Source organism: Artibeus jamaicensis, unplaced genomic scaffold (genome assembly GCF_021234435.1).
Source record: "Artibeus jamaicensis isolate MK-2021 breed Jamaican fruit bat unplaced genomic scaffold, CSHL_Jam_final contig_464, whole genome shotgun sequence".
NCBI lineage: Eukaryota > Metazoa > Chordata > Mammalia > Chiroptera > Phyllostomidae > Artibeus > Artibeus jamaicensis.
Window position 1 is genome coordinate 6388695 of NW_026521842.1, and position 20443 is coordinate 6409137.

The window sequence follows — 20443 nt, forward strand, 5'->3', positions numbered from 1 at the left end:
GGAACCAGTTGTGTGGAAGACAATTTTTCCACGGACGGGGTTGGGGATGGTTTCAGGTAAGCTGACCTCTTGCTGTGTAGCCCGGTTTCTAACAGGCCTGGACCAGTCCCAGTCCATGGTCTGGAGGGCAAGGACCTCTGATCTAAGTGATTTTCCCTCTAAAATTTTTTCACAGCATTTCCACATTATAGTCCAAAATTTGACTGACTCCATTCCAATTCCTGCTTTATAGTCAAACCCAGAGAGTGCTGAAAAAGAACACCATGATTCAGGCCAAATTTCACATGGTGAGAAGAAGAAGCTACTCCATATTGATATCCAAGGCTTTATGTATTTTTACAGGATATTTCCAATTATAAACAGAAATTTGAGATGGTTTATGTTCTACTGTAGATGCATCCCCCCAAAACAAATTGCTTTGTGCTTTAAGGAATTCAACATACATATAGAATTTCATTTTCTTTGAAAATATGACATGTATATAAACCATTAAAATTTGAAATTCTTTCTGAAACTCTGAGAAAGAGCACAGTGGGAGGAAAATCGAACATCGTCTAATCGTATACGCGTATAATATACAAAGACAGACACACGCTCATGACTGCCTTCAATGTCATGTTGTCATTTACATTTAGAATACTTTCCAGCCCATCTTGAATTCTAGTCACTTATCTACAAAGCCCAGGTACCCCAGATGGAAACGGAGAATCATTTTTCTGCTCTGCTCAAACTCTGGCCCCTTTAATAGCTTTCCCTATCGGTTCTCCTAAGTTGTTCTGAACATCAGCTTGTTTAAGATTTCTGTAAACATCAAACCCACATTCCAGGGTCTCCCTCACCAGAAGCCATCTGTCTATCAAAAGCAGCCTACTGAGAGGTGCCACAGGAACATTCTGCTCTGAAGTGATCTGACCCACCTTCACCTGCTCACTCACCCTCTCTCCAGAGCGGTTTTCACACCTCTGCCCTCTGGAGCCCACAGGAAATCCCTCTCCTTTTAACAGAATGTGTTCAAGTCTGCCCCTGGATATCTGATAAAATACACAGACACCCAGCTCCTTGAAGTTGAAGGGAGGTTGTAGGTACCTTACATACAATTATTCACCTGGTAGTCTAGGCAGGTTACCATGACAACACTTCTAGCACCTCATGTATCTGCATGTTATCGATATATCCCATCAATGCAGCCAAAGGGTGGGGGGAATAACCAGTCAAAGCAGTTCTCAAGCTCCCACCTCCTGTCTGACCTGCTGAATGACTCCTTCACTTGCTTGTTTTGGCATAGCTAGACACAGCCATGGTGATACACCTGATATGGCACTTTTTCACTCAAATGCATTTTAAAGCTTAAAATCAGAGTCCAGGCTTATAATAGCAATTTTTCTCTTTGCTTTTCACTTTCTCAAGCATTGTACTTAGGACTGATTTCTGCTGCTGGCCAGAGAATGCTTTAATTAGTATCTATTGGGCCAGAAAGGGGAGCTTTACATTGTAAAACCTTCCCCAACAGAAAGGTTAACTGTGGGAAAAAGATAAAAGGAGCTCTGTAGTAACTGTGAGTCATTTCCATAACAGTAGGTACAAGTACTTCCAGGGAAAAGAATAAATGTCTTGCCTTTGGCCCTTTGACTGAAGACAAAGGTTTCAAGATGCCCATCTAAAGAAAGAGGGGGGAAAGTCCTACCCATTTTTCCAAAGTGGCTCTGATTAAAATGCAGTTATAAAAGGAAATAATGGAGGAGCTTGCAGTGGGGACTCTAATTTTCTTCACAGCTCCACTGTGTCACGAAGCTCACTCAGTCTTGGGCCCGCATGAGGGCGAGCTGGGTGTTTACAGGGTACCCGACAGCAGCCACACACGTGGAGGACTTAGATGTCAGTTATCCTTCAAGGATCACCTTCAGAAAGCAGGGAAGATGGTTTTTATAGTTTGCAACACCCAGTCATGGCCTCAGTTGCATCTTTCCAGCTACTGCTTCTGTCCAGGGAAATCATTTGTCAGCGTTCATGCATACCAACAACCAGTTGGAGTGACGGTAAAACAGCCTCTAGAATCCCCAAAGACCAGAGTATGCCCCCTCCCAAGCCATTATACTAATGATAAGCCAACTTAACATACCTGTGGGTGATCCTTCCATGACATGGCCAACATAGGGGCCTTCTCGAAAGATTGGTCTGTTGTCATTCTGATCGATTACAATGACTTCCAGAGGGACTGGCCCCTCAAGAGTCCTGCCGTTGACATCAGTGGTCTCCACAAATAGCTGTAGCAGCGAAGAGATTGGAGGAGAAAGAGGTATTAATTCATTATGAAAATTGAAATCAGGTTCTCTAGAGAAAGTAGGTTATACCAGCAATTTAATGAGCCCTTGGCAATATTCAAACTTTGGTCTCAATGGATAGTCACTGGGACTAGAATAGAAACTAAACATTAGAGAATAAAAGACAAAGATCAATTCGGGTTAGGTCTCCCTTGGGAAATCTACAATTAATTTATCAAATCTGCAAAGAAACTCCAAAAAAAACCCACTCGCAATCAGTCATAGTTAAATGTGCTTATACTGCTTCTGTTTTTCCAACATCATTATGCTTAAAAGGAATGTTATGCTAATAAAAATAATTGACGAAGCAGTTATGAACAGAGTTCATTAGGAAATAACTGAAAGTGTTTATGGTGATGTTTGGGGAAATGCAGGTTGGTAGGTATGTACAGAGAGCCTTCCTGGGGCGAGGGAGGCGTGCACTGGGTCCTGAATGAGACACCAGGATTCCTGCCCACCAGGCCCATATAATCGATGGTGGAATTTCCTAACTCCCTGTAACACTTTCAATACAGAAGAAACTACGTTCACAGCTCGAGGATGAAGAAAATAAGAGCATAAGACATCAGCTTTATTGTCTTGGAAACAGGAAATTATGTCATGACATTCCCAGTGAATCACAGTGACCTTCTGCTCTTGGTTCCTGAGCCAAGTCCAGCCTGATTGACCCGGGCAGTGATGGTAACACTTCTCCCTGAAATCAGCAGTGGTCCCTGCAGTGGAGGTGGGCGTGTATTTCAGCCAGAAAAGGGTCTCTGTACTTGGAATCCTTGGGAAAGGGCCTCGGCAACTGGAATCCCAGCACAACAGTAAAAACACTTATAATTAGGAATAATAGCCAATTATTATCCAGTGCTTACTTAGGCTCTCTACTCTATTAGCTCACTTGATCCTCACAGTATGCCTATAACCCACTTGTGAGGAGAGAATAAAAGCAAATAGAGATTATATGGTGGAGTCTAGACCTGATCCCATGAAACCAGCCTCCAGGTATTACATTTTAACCACTATAAAAACAATGTTTCTAAAGTAGTTTATGCCTGTCACATAATATATCTCAAGAATATTACCTCCTGCTTTTGTTACTACTGTTATTGTTATCTATATTATTGTAAAAACAAGCCCAATTTAGGAAAATAAAAGAAACACTCTGGTTATAAATCTGCACAGTTGCACCCTGTATGATAATGTTATAAATCGGTATCATCCTTTTGGAAAGTAGCATGGCAGAATTCCACAAAAGTGATGAAGAACTCATAACCTTTATTCCATTTGGATGTCACTCCTGGTTTTCTCTGAGTTGGGTTGCACTACATGTATGAAAAGATGAGGCGCTTACTGTGGTGTTATTCCCAGTAATGAAATAACACCGGCATCCACTAAATGTCCAGTGAAAGGGGACTAGCTGAATGAATGTTTGTGTAACAACATACTAGAATACAGCCCTTAGATAAAGTAATTATTAAACCTTATTGATCTACTTAGAATATTGTGTGAAAATACACAAAATAACATGTGCATCATATCTATGTGACATATACATATGGGCAGAATTTGAACTTAGTGGGCAAAAATAAACCCAGGTATGTTTGAGTAGGGAGATGTATTTTTCATTTTTTTTCCTTCAACATTATTTAATTTTCTCACTAGCAAATTTACACACACACACACACACACACACACATTGATTCTGGGGACAGACAAAATAATACATGTGTACCTTAATTATTAAGAAATTGAAAGGGCAGAGCCATTTAACATCTGCATAAAGAGAGAGTCCTGCATAGAGTTCACTGTTATGCTTTCATGCTACTTTTTAAAACTATTATGAGAACACTGCTAAAGAAAAAATAATTATAACAAAACATTGGGGAGTTTCATGTGATAATGAACATCTGGCCTTTTGTCCTCCCCAAATAGCCAAAGACTTGACTTTAACCAAAAAAACCTGTTTAAAGACAACATGTATCTTGGGTCTGAATCTTAAGCTTACAGTTTGTTCACAAACTGGCTCCCATACAGGGAGGGCATGGAGACATGTAGGAGAGAGGCACCACTTCAGTTTGGTAGGTGGTAGGTTTAATAAGCAAGGGAACTTACATACGGGGCTTGTGTAGGGCAATTGCAAGACAAGTAGATCTCTGTGCATACCTACTGGAATTCTAAAAGTTTATGTATAGGTCTTAACTCAGTTCAGTCTCATATACCATCCAGATAGTCTCAATAATACCTTACTATCTCAAGGCCTTGTCCTTGAAAACAGCTCACACTGTGGGAATGGTGGGCAGGACATGTAATCAAGGACAGGACAGGGATGAGGAACCTCTGACTATATGGGACTAGCTCATAGGTCAAATGGTGGTCACATCCTCTTGATGACCTTCTCCAACACCTCCACTTTCTACAAGACTTGGGTAGTATAAGAAGCCACAGCAGGATACAGGAACAAAATTCACATTTTCCAAATATGCAAATGCATTGGAACTAGGAGGGGCAGACTCTGGCTCTGTCTCAACATAATGAAAACACAGACACGAAGAATATATAATTGATTAGGATGAGTGAAAAATGTTGAGCTGAAGCTCATAAAAGAAATTATGTAAGTAAACAACCTGATAGCATTTTATGTTATACCAGTACCCAAAGTTTGACTCCTGGGTTATTCAGTGGAAAACAATATCATTAGATGCAGTGTTTAAAAACAGCAAAGTGCTCTTCAGGGGCATTTATTAATTTTAGAGTCAATTGAACAAAGTTTCATTGAGGACCTATTACATGTCAGTCCATGCGCTGAGTGTCGGCTATCTGTCTGTTACCAGAAAAGATATTTTTGGCCTGAAGAGACAGATGACGAACAATGTAAAACACATGAGTAAGGTCATTTTAGTTAGAGATAAGAGATACGAAGGGATGAAACAGGTTGATATCTTAAAGCTACATGGTCTAATATGGCAGCCACTTGCCATATGTGGCTACTTAAATTTAAATTAAATCAAGATAAATCAAAGGAAAAACCCAGTTCTTCAGTTACACTAGTCACAGCCAAGAGCTCAATAGCCAAGTGTAGGTAGTGGCTACCATTTGGACAATGCAGACACAGAATCTTTCTGCCACTGCGGAGTTCTATTGGATGCTAAAGCTTGGACTATAGTGTGATTGAGGGAGAGTGTATGTGAGTGTGTGTTCACAGGGGAAGTAACCTATTCTAGATACAATAGCTTGTGGCTTGTTTTGGAAGACTGCAGACTCTCAGGCCCTGCCTAGAACACACTCATCACAGAAGGAACTCTTCAATGAGACCTGAATAACAACAAAGCGGAAGGAGCTAGTCATACAAAAACACACAGAAAAGAGTTTTAGGCAGCAAGTGTAATGGTTCCAAGCTTAGCACATATTTAGGGATGGTCTTGGTACAAGATGAAGGCACATCACTGGGGCTCCGCTCAGTTCCAGTGGAATAGACTAAACTTGATTCTGCCATAACATTCGTCGCACAAAACAATTTCGGCAAAGTGAGAAAAGGAGGCATTTTCTCTGTGAATTGCTGGGTAAGCAGAGATGAGGAAGGGAAAATGCTACTAAGCTTGTTCTTAATAAAGGAAACCATAGTAGATTGAATAAAATATATATTAGGAAATGCTAGTGTTTTACTAAGTAGTCCATGAATTTTTCAAAAGGCATATTAGTAATGTGGGTGAAAATTAAGCATGTGTGAAGAAATTATTAGTAAATATGACCTTACTACCCAATCACTTACTTAAGGAAATCTGACATTCCAGTGAGTTCTTATAAATGTTCTCATATGAAGGTCAGATCCACAGTTAAACTTTCTGAAGCAGGCCTTTTAACTTTCAGAGGGGACCTGTAGTATCAGAGCATAAGTATTTGATGATGTTCTCACCTACCTTTCCTCTTCTTAATTGAAACACCCAAACACACACATCCTTAGCCTAAAAAGACTGGAACAAGGTTTGTTTCCCTTGAGTCTCAACAGCTATTCCAGGGGCTATGTTTGGGGGTCCAGAAACTAAACAAACTGGGATGCATTCAAAGGGAGGCATTCCCATCGCTGATCTTTGTTTGAAGTGAGATGCCCATTTGTAGAAACCTACTGTGAGAAAAACAAACAGGTGGCCATTGGCATAAAGAAATGGAGTAGTTTCTGAAAGGAAATGGAAATCACCCAGCTTCTCACTGACTATTTCTGTACCACCTTCTTGGACTCGAGGATGTAGTTTGAGTGGTTGGTTGATCTTCTTGGGAATAACGAGGGGTAACATAAAAAGGTCTATTGTGGAACTAGAAAGAGAGAAGATGCTCAATAAATTGTGTCTAGAAACAGTTGCCTGGGTTTTATGGACAAGGTAGCGCCTAGTAACTTCCTCCATGGCAACTAGCCTGAAATGGCGATACATTTGGCCATCCTCTGTGCTGTGTGTTCTAGGACCTTGCTGTTCAAAGTGCAGTTCTGGGACCAGCAGCCCTGGCCTCCACTGAGAGCTAGAAATGCTGAGTGTCAGGTCCTGCTCAGAACCTACTGGGCAGCCCTGGCTTTTTATCCTGTCTTTAGGGGATTCAAGTGCACATTGCTGTTTGTGTGAAGCTGAACTGTGACACAAGGTTTGGAGAAGTCCCAAGGGCCTTGTTGAGCTTGGGAACATCATTCCCAGGTTCAGGTGCATGAAATTAGTTTCAAACAGAAGGCAGAATTGAACTACCTGCTAGGAATGCACTGCACATGTGGACTCATTTACTGTCCCCAAACATGCAGGCCGGGCAGTGTAGATGTTTTCTGTGGATCAGTCTGGAGAAGCCTTTTCACAGACACACAGACATGCACATATATAAACATAAGACATGCAAACACAGAGAAACATGCTTACACATGACACCGACATAAAAACACGAACATATACCACACACATCACATATACACACATATAAAACACATGCACACAAATCAATTTTTCCAATCTTCTGATTTTTGACTGTGCATAATGGAGACTTGAAGTGTATTTTGTCAGAGCACTTTCTATAAAGTTATTAAACAGAAAGTAGGGAGAATGGAACTGCTTACTAACAAGTGAGAAGTTGTAAAAAACGAAAGAAAAGAGAGTAGTCCTGGAGGTGGGAACCTCACAGGGGACGGAGCACCAGGGCGGGGGCAGAACCTGTCTCAGCCTGCGTGGTTTCTGCACCCAGCTGGGCAGTGTCTTCTCTCCCATTGAGATGCATTGCCCCTGGGGAGTGGGGAGGAGGGGAGACTGAGCTTTACCACTAGAGAGCCAGGGGGCATCTAGACAACCTGTTAGGAATCTAGTTTCAGTCAGTACTTTGAGAGACTCTAGAGTTACTGGTATCTTGTCCATTCTTTGGAAAGCTTAGCCTATCATGGAAGGGGAGAGAGAGGGAGACCTTTGGTCTTAGTGGGAGTGAGGGAGGGACAAACAGCTGAGGGGGGTCACACCCCAAAAGTCTGAGTAGAGGGCTCTGAAGGGTTGTGGAGTGAGCACCGGCCCTGGATTCAGGAGAAAACAGCCAGTCCTCCTGATGTGGAGGAGCCAGGCTCTGAGCCAGGCACACACCTCTGGGCACCTTGGTTTCTGTGTTACCAACGAGAGCCTGTGCAGTGACCTCATAGGATCTTAGTGCAGACTAAGGGAAAAGGATGTGTAACAGTGCCTGATATAAAGTGAGTTCTGAAGTTCAAGCCATCTTGTACTGCCCAGTTTTAAAGGACCATCTTCAGCCTTTCCTAGAGAAGGCAGAGCTGTTTTACATTTGAAGTGGTTTAATCAAAATACCCTTAAATAAAATTATTGAGGCAAGGATGTTTAAGCAACAGAAAGTATGATCAATGCAGTTGCAAGTTTGTAATTTTGCTCTGAACTTTGTCCAGGGGGTGGTCCTTTTCCCCAAGACAAAAACAGTAACTCTGAAGCCATCTTCTCTCTCAGAGAAGCTTCTCTCTTATCTCCATCCACTCTGTTAACAAGTCCTGTCTATGATCCTGAATCTCTCTTAAATATGAGGGGGGCCCACAAACCCTGGAATTTCTTAGGGAAAAAATTGTGTATGCATTCTTACATGTTAAGCTTCAGTCACCTTCAAAGTACTCCATTTGATGCAATACACCTATTGAAACATTTTTCCCACTGCTCAAAACAGTTTTTGAACTCGTCAATTCTGATGCCTTTTAATGCTGCTCTTGTTTTTTCTACATCAGCAAAACATTCCCTTCTGAGGACTTTTTTCATCGGGGAAATAAAACATAGTCACTGGGGTGAAATCTGGTGAATAGGGAGGGTGAGGCATGGGGATCGTGCTGGTGTTTGGTCAAAAACTGCTGTACACTCAGCACAGTGTGGGCAGATGTGCTCGTAATTTACCCACTATGAAATGGGCAAACACATTGAAAGAGTCTTCAAAAAGATTTCACTGAAGCTGAGTACAGCCTCTCAAAACACCAGTTGGTACCCTGCTACAGATGGGTTCCTAGAACACTCCCTAGTGACGAAAGCCTGTACTACCCTCCAGAAGATAGTTCTGGCTTTTTTTGTGTCCCTCCCTCATATAGCATCTTCTCCAGCTCCCTCATCACCTCCTCAGATTGGCTTGTCGCCTCTCACCAGGCCACGGCAACAGGCACCTAATGGTTACCCCTGCAACAACTGCTGACCACCACTATCTATTCTGTAAGGGAGGTGATGGGTCATCTAGGGTGTCAGCTTGACTGGTCACAGTGTGCCCATAGTTAACATTACTTCTGTGTGTGTCTGTGAGGGGTTCCCAGATGAGCTGAGCATTCAAATCAGCAGACTCAGTACAACAGATCCAGCTCCAATCCAAATGCTGGGTGAACATCACCTAATCTACTGAGAGCCTGAGTAGAACCAAAAGCAAAGAAAGAGGCGTCCGTCCGCTCCCTTTTCTTCCCGCCTGACTGGGTGAGCTGAGGCATCGGTCTTCTCTCGCCCTTGGCTTTCAGATGGGGGCAAGAACTTACAAACCAAAGCATTGGCTTTGCTGGGTCTCAGGCTTCAGACTCAGACCAATTACGCCATGAATGTGCCAGTTGATATATATTCATCTTAGAGATTTATACGTTGATATTGATATTGTGTATTCTTACGTATTTTTACACTACATCCACACGGTACCTCTCCTGTTGGTTCTGTCCCTCTGGAGAACACTGACTAAAACAGCCTTCCAGGGCGTCTCTTCAAACTGTATGTGTAGACACCTCCTAATCATTTCTCATCTCGGTTAGGATAAACAAAGCATTCTTTTACTTTGACGAGTCTTTATAGTTTGGCCCCAGGCCACTTCTCCAAACCCGTTCTGTGTCACAGAGATCCTCTTTCCTCCTTATTATCCAGGCACGCCAACCTTTTTTTTGGTTCCTCCGACTCTTCCCATTCCTTCCTGGCACAGGGATTTTCACATGCAACCCCCCTAGCAAACATGAGTGCCCTGTCTGCTGTCCCCCCCTTCCCCCATTAGCCCCTATTCATCCTTCTGGTCTCGGCTGGATATCACGGGCACAGAAGAGCCTCCATTACCCCTCCACACCAGCTATGGCATCCTTGGTTTACACTCCTGTGGTACCGGAATTTTGCTTTATAACATTTTTCATAATAATATGTGATCGCTTATTTATTTGTGTGACAATTCAATTAGCACTTGCCTCTCCATCTGGCCCCGTGAAGGCAGAGGCATGGCGAATGTTCCTGCCCATTAGCAAATCCTCAAGGCTGACATCCAATGCCTGGCACATAACGGGCACTTGATTTAACCCTCACTGCACACAGCCCTCTGCTGAAGAGGCAATGCCTCTTTAAGAGAGCAGAGTACAGAGTTTTGGCCTCAGCTTTGCCCATCTGTCCTTTCTTGCCCTCCCTGGCCCACGAGAGCTGACGGTCAGTCCAGATTCCCCTGACTACAGGCCAGTTGACATTCTGTGCCGTCTTAACTCACGAACAGAAACCACAGTGGTAAACAATGCCTAAGCACATTAACTGATTACTTGCTTTTTAAAAGAAGGGAACAGTATATATCTTGTATATGTTTTCAGTACATGTCTGGGCTTTTTATGCACTGTCACATTGGGCTCGAAACAGCCTGGAGAAATAGCCACTGCACAAAACTCACAACTGAAGTTCTGGGTCTGCGGCCCAAAGGGCCCGGTGTGTGAGCTGGCTGGATCCAAAGTCAGGCCTGACTCCAGAATCGAGCTTCCCCACATAACATTCATATCTGCTAAATACTTTTTCATGGTCTTTCCTTACATTTTTATTTTATTCCCCTTACTAACTTGTAATCTACTTAAGAGGTTTTACTATTGATTGCTATGTTTCCCTGTTGTCTCATCTGAGGCAAAATTATTCATTAATTAGGCAATGATGAGCTTATTATAAAATTTTCCTAATACACATAAGAATACATATGAAAATGCACTTTGAGCCACTGTGTACGCTATCACACCCTGCCCACGGACAGGCTGGGGACATTACAGTGCTGCCTGGCTCTAACATGCTCCCTTTTGTGATGCTGCAGACATTCTGGAAAAAAAAAAAGACTGGTCCTTCTTATAAATTTAGCTCTCAAATGACCATGGTGAATGTGGAGAGAACAGCATATACCAATCACCCCTAATCTGTTTAAAGCAAGAATACTTCCTCCAAGGGTGGGTATGGATAGGCACTACATGACTGTAAGCTAATCACCCCTCTTTGGGAGCTGTGGTCGATGGGCACCAGGCTGTTGGTGCTGATCTCTTGAGTCAGGTGCAGGAGTACAGGAGTTTGACCTTTGAACTAGGGAGCAGGCAGCAAAAACCCATGGGAGCCAAAGTGGAAACTAAGGTGCCAGAGTATCTTTGCTGATGGGGACCCCTAGCCACCCTTCCCAGCATCCCAGAGCTCTGGTTCCTCTATGCTCCTTCCATATCTTGGGGGCATCTCCAGCAGAGGTGTGAACTATTAAGTCACAACATGCAAACTGATGACTCTTCAAAGCAATTAATGCACCATAATAATGGAGATGAGCTGTGCATAATGCACAGACAAGAACCTTTTGTGAAAGAATAGGAACATAATGGACCAAATCACAAAGCGTGTACAAGCACACTGGCCTTCGGCATCACAACAAACTGTTAACATCTTGCCCTTCATTTGGCTCATCCTCTCATCTGCTTATGAAAGATACAATTTAGTCAGACAAAATTTGATACAGTGATCTAACCCAAAGGGATCAACTGGCGCAAAACAAAATGTGGTACGCTGTTCTTTGGGTGAAGGCCAAAATGAAGAAGCTGGCTCCTGAAAGCCAATACTTTTTATAATGTGCGACAGATAACCCAAGCGACAGATGTGAAACCCAGATCAATGGAAAAAGAAACACAGCATCGCATACACAGTGCATAGATTCCTGAGTCATTTTGAAGTAAAACAATTTGGAAACACTTTGACCTTTTGAACTCTGATGGTTCTGCTTCAGGCCAAGTAGTCAAATGAAATACAACACACACACACACACACAGACTGAGTTACTTATCTGAGATGATGCAGTAAACATCCGGCTGACTGTGTGTGTGCACATGTATTCTTCAGCCACGTGTGTTTTGATCACATAAAGTGAAGAGAATATGAGCCATGACTCCAATGTAATGTGACTCAATTTCTCTTTTGGACACAGATGTCTCCTACCAACATGAATGTGTCCCCTCCCAAGTACCTCTCTGGGCACTGAAACGTGCCCTGACATGGATGCTGCAGTTCACACTACCTCTGAAATACCACTTTAAGGAACTTCTATTGGACTAGTTTAAAAGTCACAAAGGTGAGTTTCATTCCTTTAATGACAAATTTCATTTTTGACAATAGAAAATAGTTATAATGCCAGAAATACAAAATGATACCTGGAAGTTCACCATGTGCAATTGGAGAAACACACAGGTCTAACGAATATTGGACATTTCTAATTAAACACGACTGCAAGTCAGACATGGAGACTCACATAAAACCTTGAAGTGCATATGAAAAACAAGATGCCTGCATTTGCCTTCCAAGTGGACAAAGAAGAAGAGACGAGAGCCAGTGACTGTGGGAGTGCTGTGACAACCAGCAGCAGGTGCCGTGCTGGTGGGCACTCCACCTGACGCAGCCTTTTTGGAAGGCAGTTTGGAAGGGCGGGCATGTCTCAAGACCCTCAAGGATGTTAACAGCATAAAAAAAACTCTGTGAAGATACCGTGGAAATAAAGAAGCCCACAGAGATTTTTGTGAAAGTATGCTGTTATGAGTTTATTTACAACAGATGACCTCTCAAGATTGAGAGTGGTTGGAACATTTTTTTCTGAACAGATTTTCCACTATAGATATGATGTTTGTTGTGATAAGAAAAAGAAAACAGTAAAACTAACCCTAACATATTTGATTAATGTGAAATTTAAATTGCCTTTACTTGTTGCATCTGAGTTCTTACATGTTTAATTAATATAGTCTCACATTCATTTATCATAGACCCTTTTGGTAGAAATGGGCGCATTCTGCATGTAGACCAAATATACTTGTGGCCCAAGGGAAGAACACTATTTTCTCGATATTACTTCTGTAGCTAATTAAGTGCCTTGAATAAAGAAGGCATTGATAGATATTTTTTATTGGCCTTTTGTTTGAATTTTTCATACTCTTCTCACCTCCCAACATCTCACAAAGATCCAACAAGGCTTTTCTACCAGAGACATCCTCATGGAGCACTGAAATGACACAAGACTTGAATCAGAAAGTCTGCCTTCACAATTTGGCTCTGCTAACCTACAGTGTGGCTGTGGCTGACAGTGAATTGGCTTTCCCAGGACCTGGGGATATGTTAGGTTCCATGGTAAAGGGGAATTAAGATTGCGGATGGAATTAAGGTTGCTGATCTGCTGACCTTGAAATAGGAAGAGTAGCCTGGATTATCTGTATGGACCCAAATGTAAACACAAGGGTCCTCAAGGGAAAGGGAGGGGACAAGGTGCGAGTGATGTGACCTGAGAAGGGTCTTGAGCAGCCATGGTTGGCTTTGGGGTTGGAGGAAGAGGCCAGAAGCCATGGTGTATGGGCAGTCGCTAAAACTAGGACAGGTGAGGACCCTCCTCTGTGACCTCTCCAGGTGAATGCAGGCTTGCTGGCATGCTGATTTTAGCCCACTCTCTTCGGAAATGCAAGATAACTAATTTTTGTTGTTTTCAGTCACGACATTTGAGGTTTCACATTACAGCAGCAATTGGACCACATAATTAATTGTTCACACTGGAACACATTTTAGAATCTAAGTAGGTACTATTTATTAACAATTATACAGAAACAATACATACAAACCCGGTTTGTCCTAGACAAACAGAGACACATAGTGATTTTATCTTGTTACGTGACTTCACTTTGTCATCTCCCTTTGCCCGAGTAAGAAAGTTATTTAGAATAGCATTCTCAGGCTTTTGTTGTTGTGTTGTTAAAGTACTAAAAAGATAAATGAGCATGAATAGCACAATTCTCAACATATAGGGAATTCTAACCAAAGGCTCATTAGATCAGAAGAGGGTTAGGTGACCTTGGCATTCATTCACTTCCAATAGACCTTTATTTAGACTTTTGTAAAAGTAGATGCAGTACCCTCAATTCAGTTCCTATTGGTCTGGCATTACCCTTTTGAAATTGCTTTTCTATTACAGTAATCCAGATTTCTCTTTGACACTAATCGCTGCATTTCTGTTTATTTTTCTTAGCTTTATTCATTTATCAAAGTTAAATCTCATTACGAACCAACTCCTGGAGAGTTCTCAGGGAAAAGTTACCTTTAGCTTTCTGTACATTCCTCCCCCTTCATTTACACTGGGTGTAATTTCCCCCAATGGACCCCATGTAGTGTTTATAGCTCTCTCTAAAAATGATCGAAGGGGCCATGAAAGCTTCATACTTGTTAGATTATTGATTAAAGATCTTGATACTATTATCAAGTGCTCTTTAAAAAGCTTGCTCTGCTTAGAACTATAGCACTTTCTTTGTCAATTTGTTAAAGTTTGCTTTCTCCCAAACATAGTAAAAAATATTTTTCTGCACAGGCTGGTATGGCTCAGCGGACTGGGCACAGGCCTGTGAACCAAAGGGTTGCTAGTTCTATTCCCAGTCGGGGCATATGCCTGGGTTGTGGGTGGCCAGGTTCCAGATGAGGGTTGTGCAAGAGGCATCCACACATCAATGTTTATCTTTCTCTCTTCACCTCTCTCTAAAAACTAAATAAAATCTTTAAAAAATTTTTTCTTATGTATGCATGCTCATGACCACACTGGACTTTGAGGGCATTTTTCTACTTAACTTTTGATTAATAATTAATTAATAAATAGCTTTAATTATGTGTAAGAAATCTATGCAGATATTAAAAATAGTTATTTAAGCAATTTCAGTAAAGTCCCAGTGAATATCCTCTAGCCCAAGAGGGGACACAGACTGAAATTTTTAATTGGTTCAAGTAGAATTTATATAAATTATGGATGTTGGAATTATGCCAGATTCATTAAGGATATGTACTAGAATTAAGAGGATTTCTGTACAAAGATGAGAAGCATAATACTTTTGAAAACAAAGCCACAGGAAAAAATTATTGGGGATTTCATTTTCACTTGCCCTTCTTCCTCTCCAAATGTGAAATTCAGAGGAATAGAATGAAATGAAATACTTTTTTTATTTTACAGATTTAAAGTCATTTTGTTAAGCGAGTATTAAAATGTGTTTTATAAAACATGTTCTCCAAAAATTAAGGTTGACATATAAAAACTTAAAGTATGGCATATAAATTCCAGGTGGATTAAAGTATTAGGAGAAAAAAGCCATTGAACATTTATGAAATAGAGTAGGGAGGGCCTTTCTAAACCAGTATTAAAGGCATAACTTATTATTATGTGAGTTACTGAGAGAGTTAAATGATTTAAGTGCATGTTTTTATATAACTAAAATAAATAGAAAACAGAAAATATTTGAATTATAAAAAGCAGAGGCTTACTATCTCGAATATAAAAAGAGCTGATTATGTTCCAGTTAAAGGTGAGATCATATGGTATTTGTCCCTCACCACCTGGCTTATAATCAACAAAAGAAAAATGCAAACAAAATATAACCAGAGACACTGAAATTAAGAACAGTCTAAAAATAGCCAGAGGGAAGGGGGAGGGGACAGTGGGGAGAAGGGCTTTCAGGAACTACTTACCATAAAGGACACATGGACAAAACTGTGGAGGGTGGAAGCAAGGGAAGGAGGTGGGTTTGGCTGGGGTGGGGAGAAAATACAGACAAGTGTAGTTGAACAACAATAAAGTGATTTTTAAAAAGTAAAATAAAAAGAGCTGATTAAAATTACTTGAGAAAAAGCAACAATTTGCAAAAAAAGAAAACAAAAAAGTAATAAACATATAAAATTAAAATGAGATAGCTTTTTCTTATAAAATTGCCAAAATAACTAGAAAAATCTGCTAATCAGTATTTTGCAAATTTGTGAGGGAAAAATTCATACATTATTGATGATATTAAAACATCTTTCTGAAATATAATTTGTCAATACCCATCACAAGCCTTGAAAAACGTGGTTTACTTGTAGAAATTTAACTTAGGGGCTATATGGGGGAACGGGGGTGTTTAGCAGTATGTGTACTCATTTTCGCATTGCTTAAAAATAAGAATATTTAGAAACAACACGATGTTCCAATGGGACACTGAGGAAATAAACTGTAGCATCTGCACAAATAGAATACTATGTTACAGATGCATTTTGGGGGATGGAAAAATATATCAACAGTGTTCATGATATGAAGTGAAATACCTGATTGCCAAACAGTACGCACTATGTATGCAATTTTTGACAAGTAGGCAATGACATACTATTCACATTATCCCAAAACATTGAGTGATTTTACTGCAGGTGATCTTTTCCTTTGTTTCTTTACATTTTTTAAGATTTTCTGTGACGGGCATGTGTTAATTTTAGAGTTAAAAAGAATTTATAAAATTTCTTCTAAAAACTGCAGCTTATTCAGAAGATGACCACAGATCAACTGTAGTTTATTACAAGTCGGGGTCCACAGGTGGCGGCTGAACTTCCGACCTCTGGCCCCTCTCAGCAGGGATGGTGCATGGAGCACCGGGAAGTGCCGGAGACCACCAGTGGCCAGTGCTGTGGGAGGATGCAGAGTGGCTGCCCCTGCAGCTGCAGTCCTCACGGTCTCTGAGCTTTGGATGAAAAGGAATCTCAAAGCACTTGACAGAATTTTGTAGTATGGAATTCAGTCTCATCAGCTTCATTTACTGAATCATCACTGTTATCAGTGTCTGCTTTTTCCCCCGAAGCTGCACTTTTAATCTCACTGATGAACCAGGAAAGACCAGGGGCTCCAAGCTTGGACTTCAGGTTCAGGGAGACTTGGCTTCAAGTCTCACTTTTACCTCTTTCAGATCTGTAATTTGAAACCTATTCAGTTATTTCTTAGAATCTCAATTTCCTTTAAAATGGGAGCATGGGACCTAGCTGACAGGGAGGGTTGCTATGAGGTGAAATACATGATGTTTGTAAAGCAGCTAGCAAAAATCTGGTCTATAACAAGTGCTAAATAAATAGTAGCTGCCAGTATCCTGAAAGTTTTTTGTGAAGCAAGGAAACTATCCCTATAATGTTCTGCTCCTGATTAAGGTTCACAGTCTCAAGCATCCAAGGAAAGTCTTCGAGGTGTTGCAGAAGCTGAAGCTCATTTAAAATTGAGAGGAAATGTCAGCCTCTTGGGGGCAAGTCCCCTGTCTGGATCTTCCTGTGATGAGTAGACCTGGCTCTGGTCCTGGGCCCTGCCCAGATCTCGCCTTCCTGCCTTGCTCCCACTCTGTTCTGAGAAAGAATGTGCTCTGAAGAAGGTGGTCAGTAGCCAGCTCCAGGCCCACACTCTGGGGGTTCAGCTTTGAGGTGGCCTCATTGTTTTGCTGGCTCTCATCAAAGGTCCAGGGCCACATGTCCACTATAGTGGTCCTGCTGTTGGGCTTTGGACAGCCACCTGTGGGTCCACTTAGCACTTCGGTTTGGCCTCAGCTCCCGCTCCGGTTTCTCCTTCGGGACAATGTCAAGGATGCCCTGCCCTTCCACGTACACCTCTCCCAGACTGCCTTTCTAGTCCAGGCCCTCTCTTCGGTGGCACACTCTAACCTCGAGGGCTATGAGGAAAAGGCTTTCTTTAAGTTAAACTTATTTTGACATAGATTATTTTTATGCACACATAGTTGTGAGAAATCACAGAGATGCCATACACTGTCTCCAGTTTCCCCTGCCAGTACCAACTTGCACAACTGTAACACAGCATCATACGCGGAGCTCTGACAGCCATGTTGTCCTGGTCTTGTTCAGATTCGCTCGGCTCTTCCTGTACATCCCCGTACGTGTGTGTGCCTGTGCACATGTCTGAGCATTTAGTTTTATGTTTATATTCACCGCCTCAATCAAGACACGGAGCAGTTCCATTTTCAAAAGTCTCTCTTGTGTTGAGAACAATGCTTTCAAAATTTTAATTTGCCTCTTACTTCTGGGTATATATCCCAAAGAATTAAAAGCAGAGGCAGTAAGGAGGAGATATTTGCAGGGGCAGTAAGTAAGAAGATATTTGCATCCCTATGAGCAGAGCGGCACTATTCATATTATTAAGAAGTGAAGCTTCCTAAGTGTCCATTGATAGATGAATAGATAAAGAAAATGTAGTGTGTATACTACATTAGAACACCACTCAGCTTTAGAGATGATAGGAATCCTGCTACATACTACTACACCATGGATGAACCTTAAGACATTACATTAAATGAAATATACCAGTCATAAAACAGACAAATATGGTATGATTGCTCTTATATGAAGTATCTAAAGTCATTGACTTCACAGATAGAGAGGGGAACAGTGACTGTCAGGGGCTAAGGGAAGAGGGGAAAAGGAAGGGTCTATTCAGTGGGGATCAAGTTTCAGATTTGTAAGATGAAGAAGTTCTGGAGATCTGTTTCACAGCAATGTGAATAAATTAACATTACTGAACTGTACACTTAAAAACAGTTAAGATGCAAAAATGTATATTATGTGTTTTATTACCACAATTAAAAAATTTTAATTTGCATGGGAATTACCTAGAAAATTGAGGGTTGTCCACGCCCCAGGCCCAGGATTAACTACCGTAGGTTCTCCGTGAAGCTCAGGAATCTACGATAAGCCTCCCTTCGTATTTCTGCTGCACTGGCCTAAAGACTGCACTTTGGGAAAACCTGCTCTGGGGAAGCTCAAGGCTCCTCATTTTGTTATTGGACAGCAGCTGCTAAGACCCAACAGAGACCATCCCTGGTTGGCACAGCTTGACTGGCAGGACAAACTTGTTTATTGAGCATAAGGCCATCATGGTGATGAGCAACACAAATAATTAGACCACCTGACTTTCATCAATACCAGTATGCCACTGAGTCATCCCCTTTCATCTTTCTAATTTTTTCCTTAAGCACGTCAAACTAAGACACCATCTTTGTAAGAGAGGAATCAATATTAGCTCCTAGGTGAGTGGAGGTGTACTTACTATGTCGAAGCAGCCCAAAGCCCTGCAAGATAATGACACATCCAGCCCATCCACTGGCCCTGTTGGCTCTACCTTCTCTGTCCTGAATCTGACCACCTCTGACAATCTGTCGGTTACCCTGTGGGTGGAGCCATCACCTCTCTCCCCCTGCTAATATGAGCATCTTTTAATTCTTGCACCTACACTCTATTTACCCCACAGGTTCCAAGGTCACCTTACCAAAGTAAGTTGGCTCTTACACTCTTCTGCTTCTAAACCATGCCACATCAATTGCATCCTACGTCCTCACTGTGGCTTATAAATCCTTGACACGAGCCTTGGGTTTGCCCTTGACCACATCTTTCATTACTCTCCCAGAACAGTCCCAGTCCCACCACACTCTCCTTGGTGTTCCTCAAACCTGCTATGCCAATTTCCATCTCAGAGTCTTTGAAGACTCAGTTCCCTCACCGACAAGGCTCTTTTCAAGTTTTCATAACTTGCTCCTCCATTTCGTTCATGTCTTTCCTCAAAACAGAGGCTTTTCTGAAGTACTTGGTCAAAAGTAGTCATCCCTCCACCAGCACCCATCCCTTATCCTTATTGTTTCTAAGACTTTGGTTCTTAGAGGCTGGCTATGTGGCTGTCTCTTTAATGTCTGCCACCCCTGCTAGAACATAAGCCCATGAGGACAGGGAAGTGGCCTGTCTGGTTCCCACAGCACAGACATTGCCTTTCATACGGTAGGTTTTCAGTAAACACAACGAATGAACAATGGGTGAGCTAAGGACTTTGAGTTTCTGCAGCAGTCTCTCTCTCTCTCTCTCTCTCTCTCTCTCTCTCTCTCTCTCTCTTTCCCCTGGGGGAAAGATCTAATGACAAAAAAGAAGTGACACCTATCTTTTGAGAATTCCCCAAGGGTGAACCCAGCTAAAAGGCAATGCATTAAGGATTCAACAAAAGCACATTCCATCTATTTCAGAGGACGAAACCAAGTTCAGTGAAGTTGTTATAACTGTCTGAAGTGTGAAAATGTGTTTTACATGGGATTATTTACTGTTTGGCAATGACTGATAGAATATGATTTTGTTCTGACACACACATTACTAATAAGCAAATTTAAATGAAAGAAAATAAAGGAAGTGGAACTTAATATAAATTCTGGCTCAGCAAGTGATCCCATCTTTTCTGGCCTTTATAAATGAGGCAATCCAAGTTACAGGAATGACTTCATATCTCTTACATAAATCCTCTTTTACCATTCTTATAACCCTAGTTCAGCATCTCGTCCCTGATTTTGTTACTTGTACATGAAAATGCCTCAAACAGCCAGACAAGACTGTCATAATTAGATGCATTCTGTTAGATTCTTCTGGATTTTCACGCAGATTGCCTCATCTTCTCTCATCTGGCCAGATGCGCCCCCGTGCCAGGCTGGTGCACAGGGTCTGTGCCTCTGAGCACGTTACAATCAGCCCATGTTTGGCTGTGTTCTGGACCATTTGGGTTCCCTCTGGCACAATGCC

General features: G+C 41.7%; 1 protein-coding gene across 1 annotated transcript in view; it reads right to left on the reverse strand.

The window, feature by feature from the left end:
* Nucleotides 1-20443, reverse strand: part of CDH13 (cadherin 13) — a 1059406-nt gene that overhangs the window by 370705 nt on the left and 668258 nt on the right. The window contains exon 6 of the mRNA XM_037142446.2: nucleotides 2120-2264. Coding sequence (XP_036998341.2) covers nucleotides 2120-2264 — 145 coding nt within the window. The remainder of the gene's footprint in view (nucleotides 1-2119; nucleotides 2265-20443) is intronic.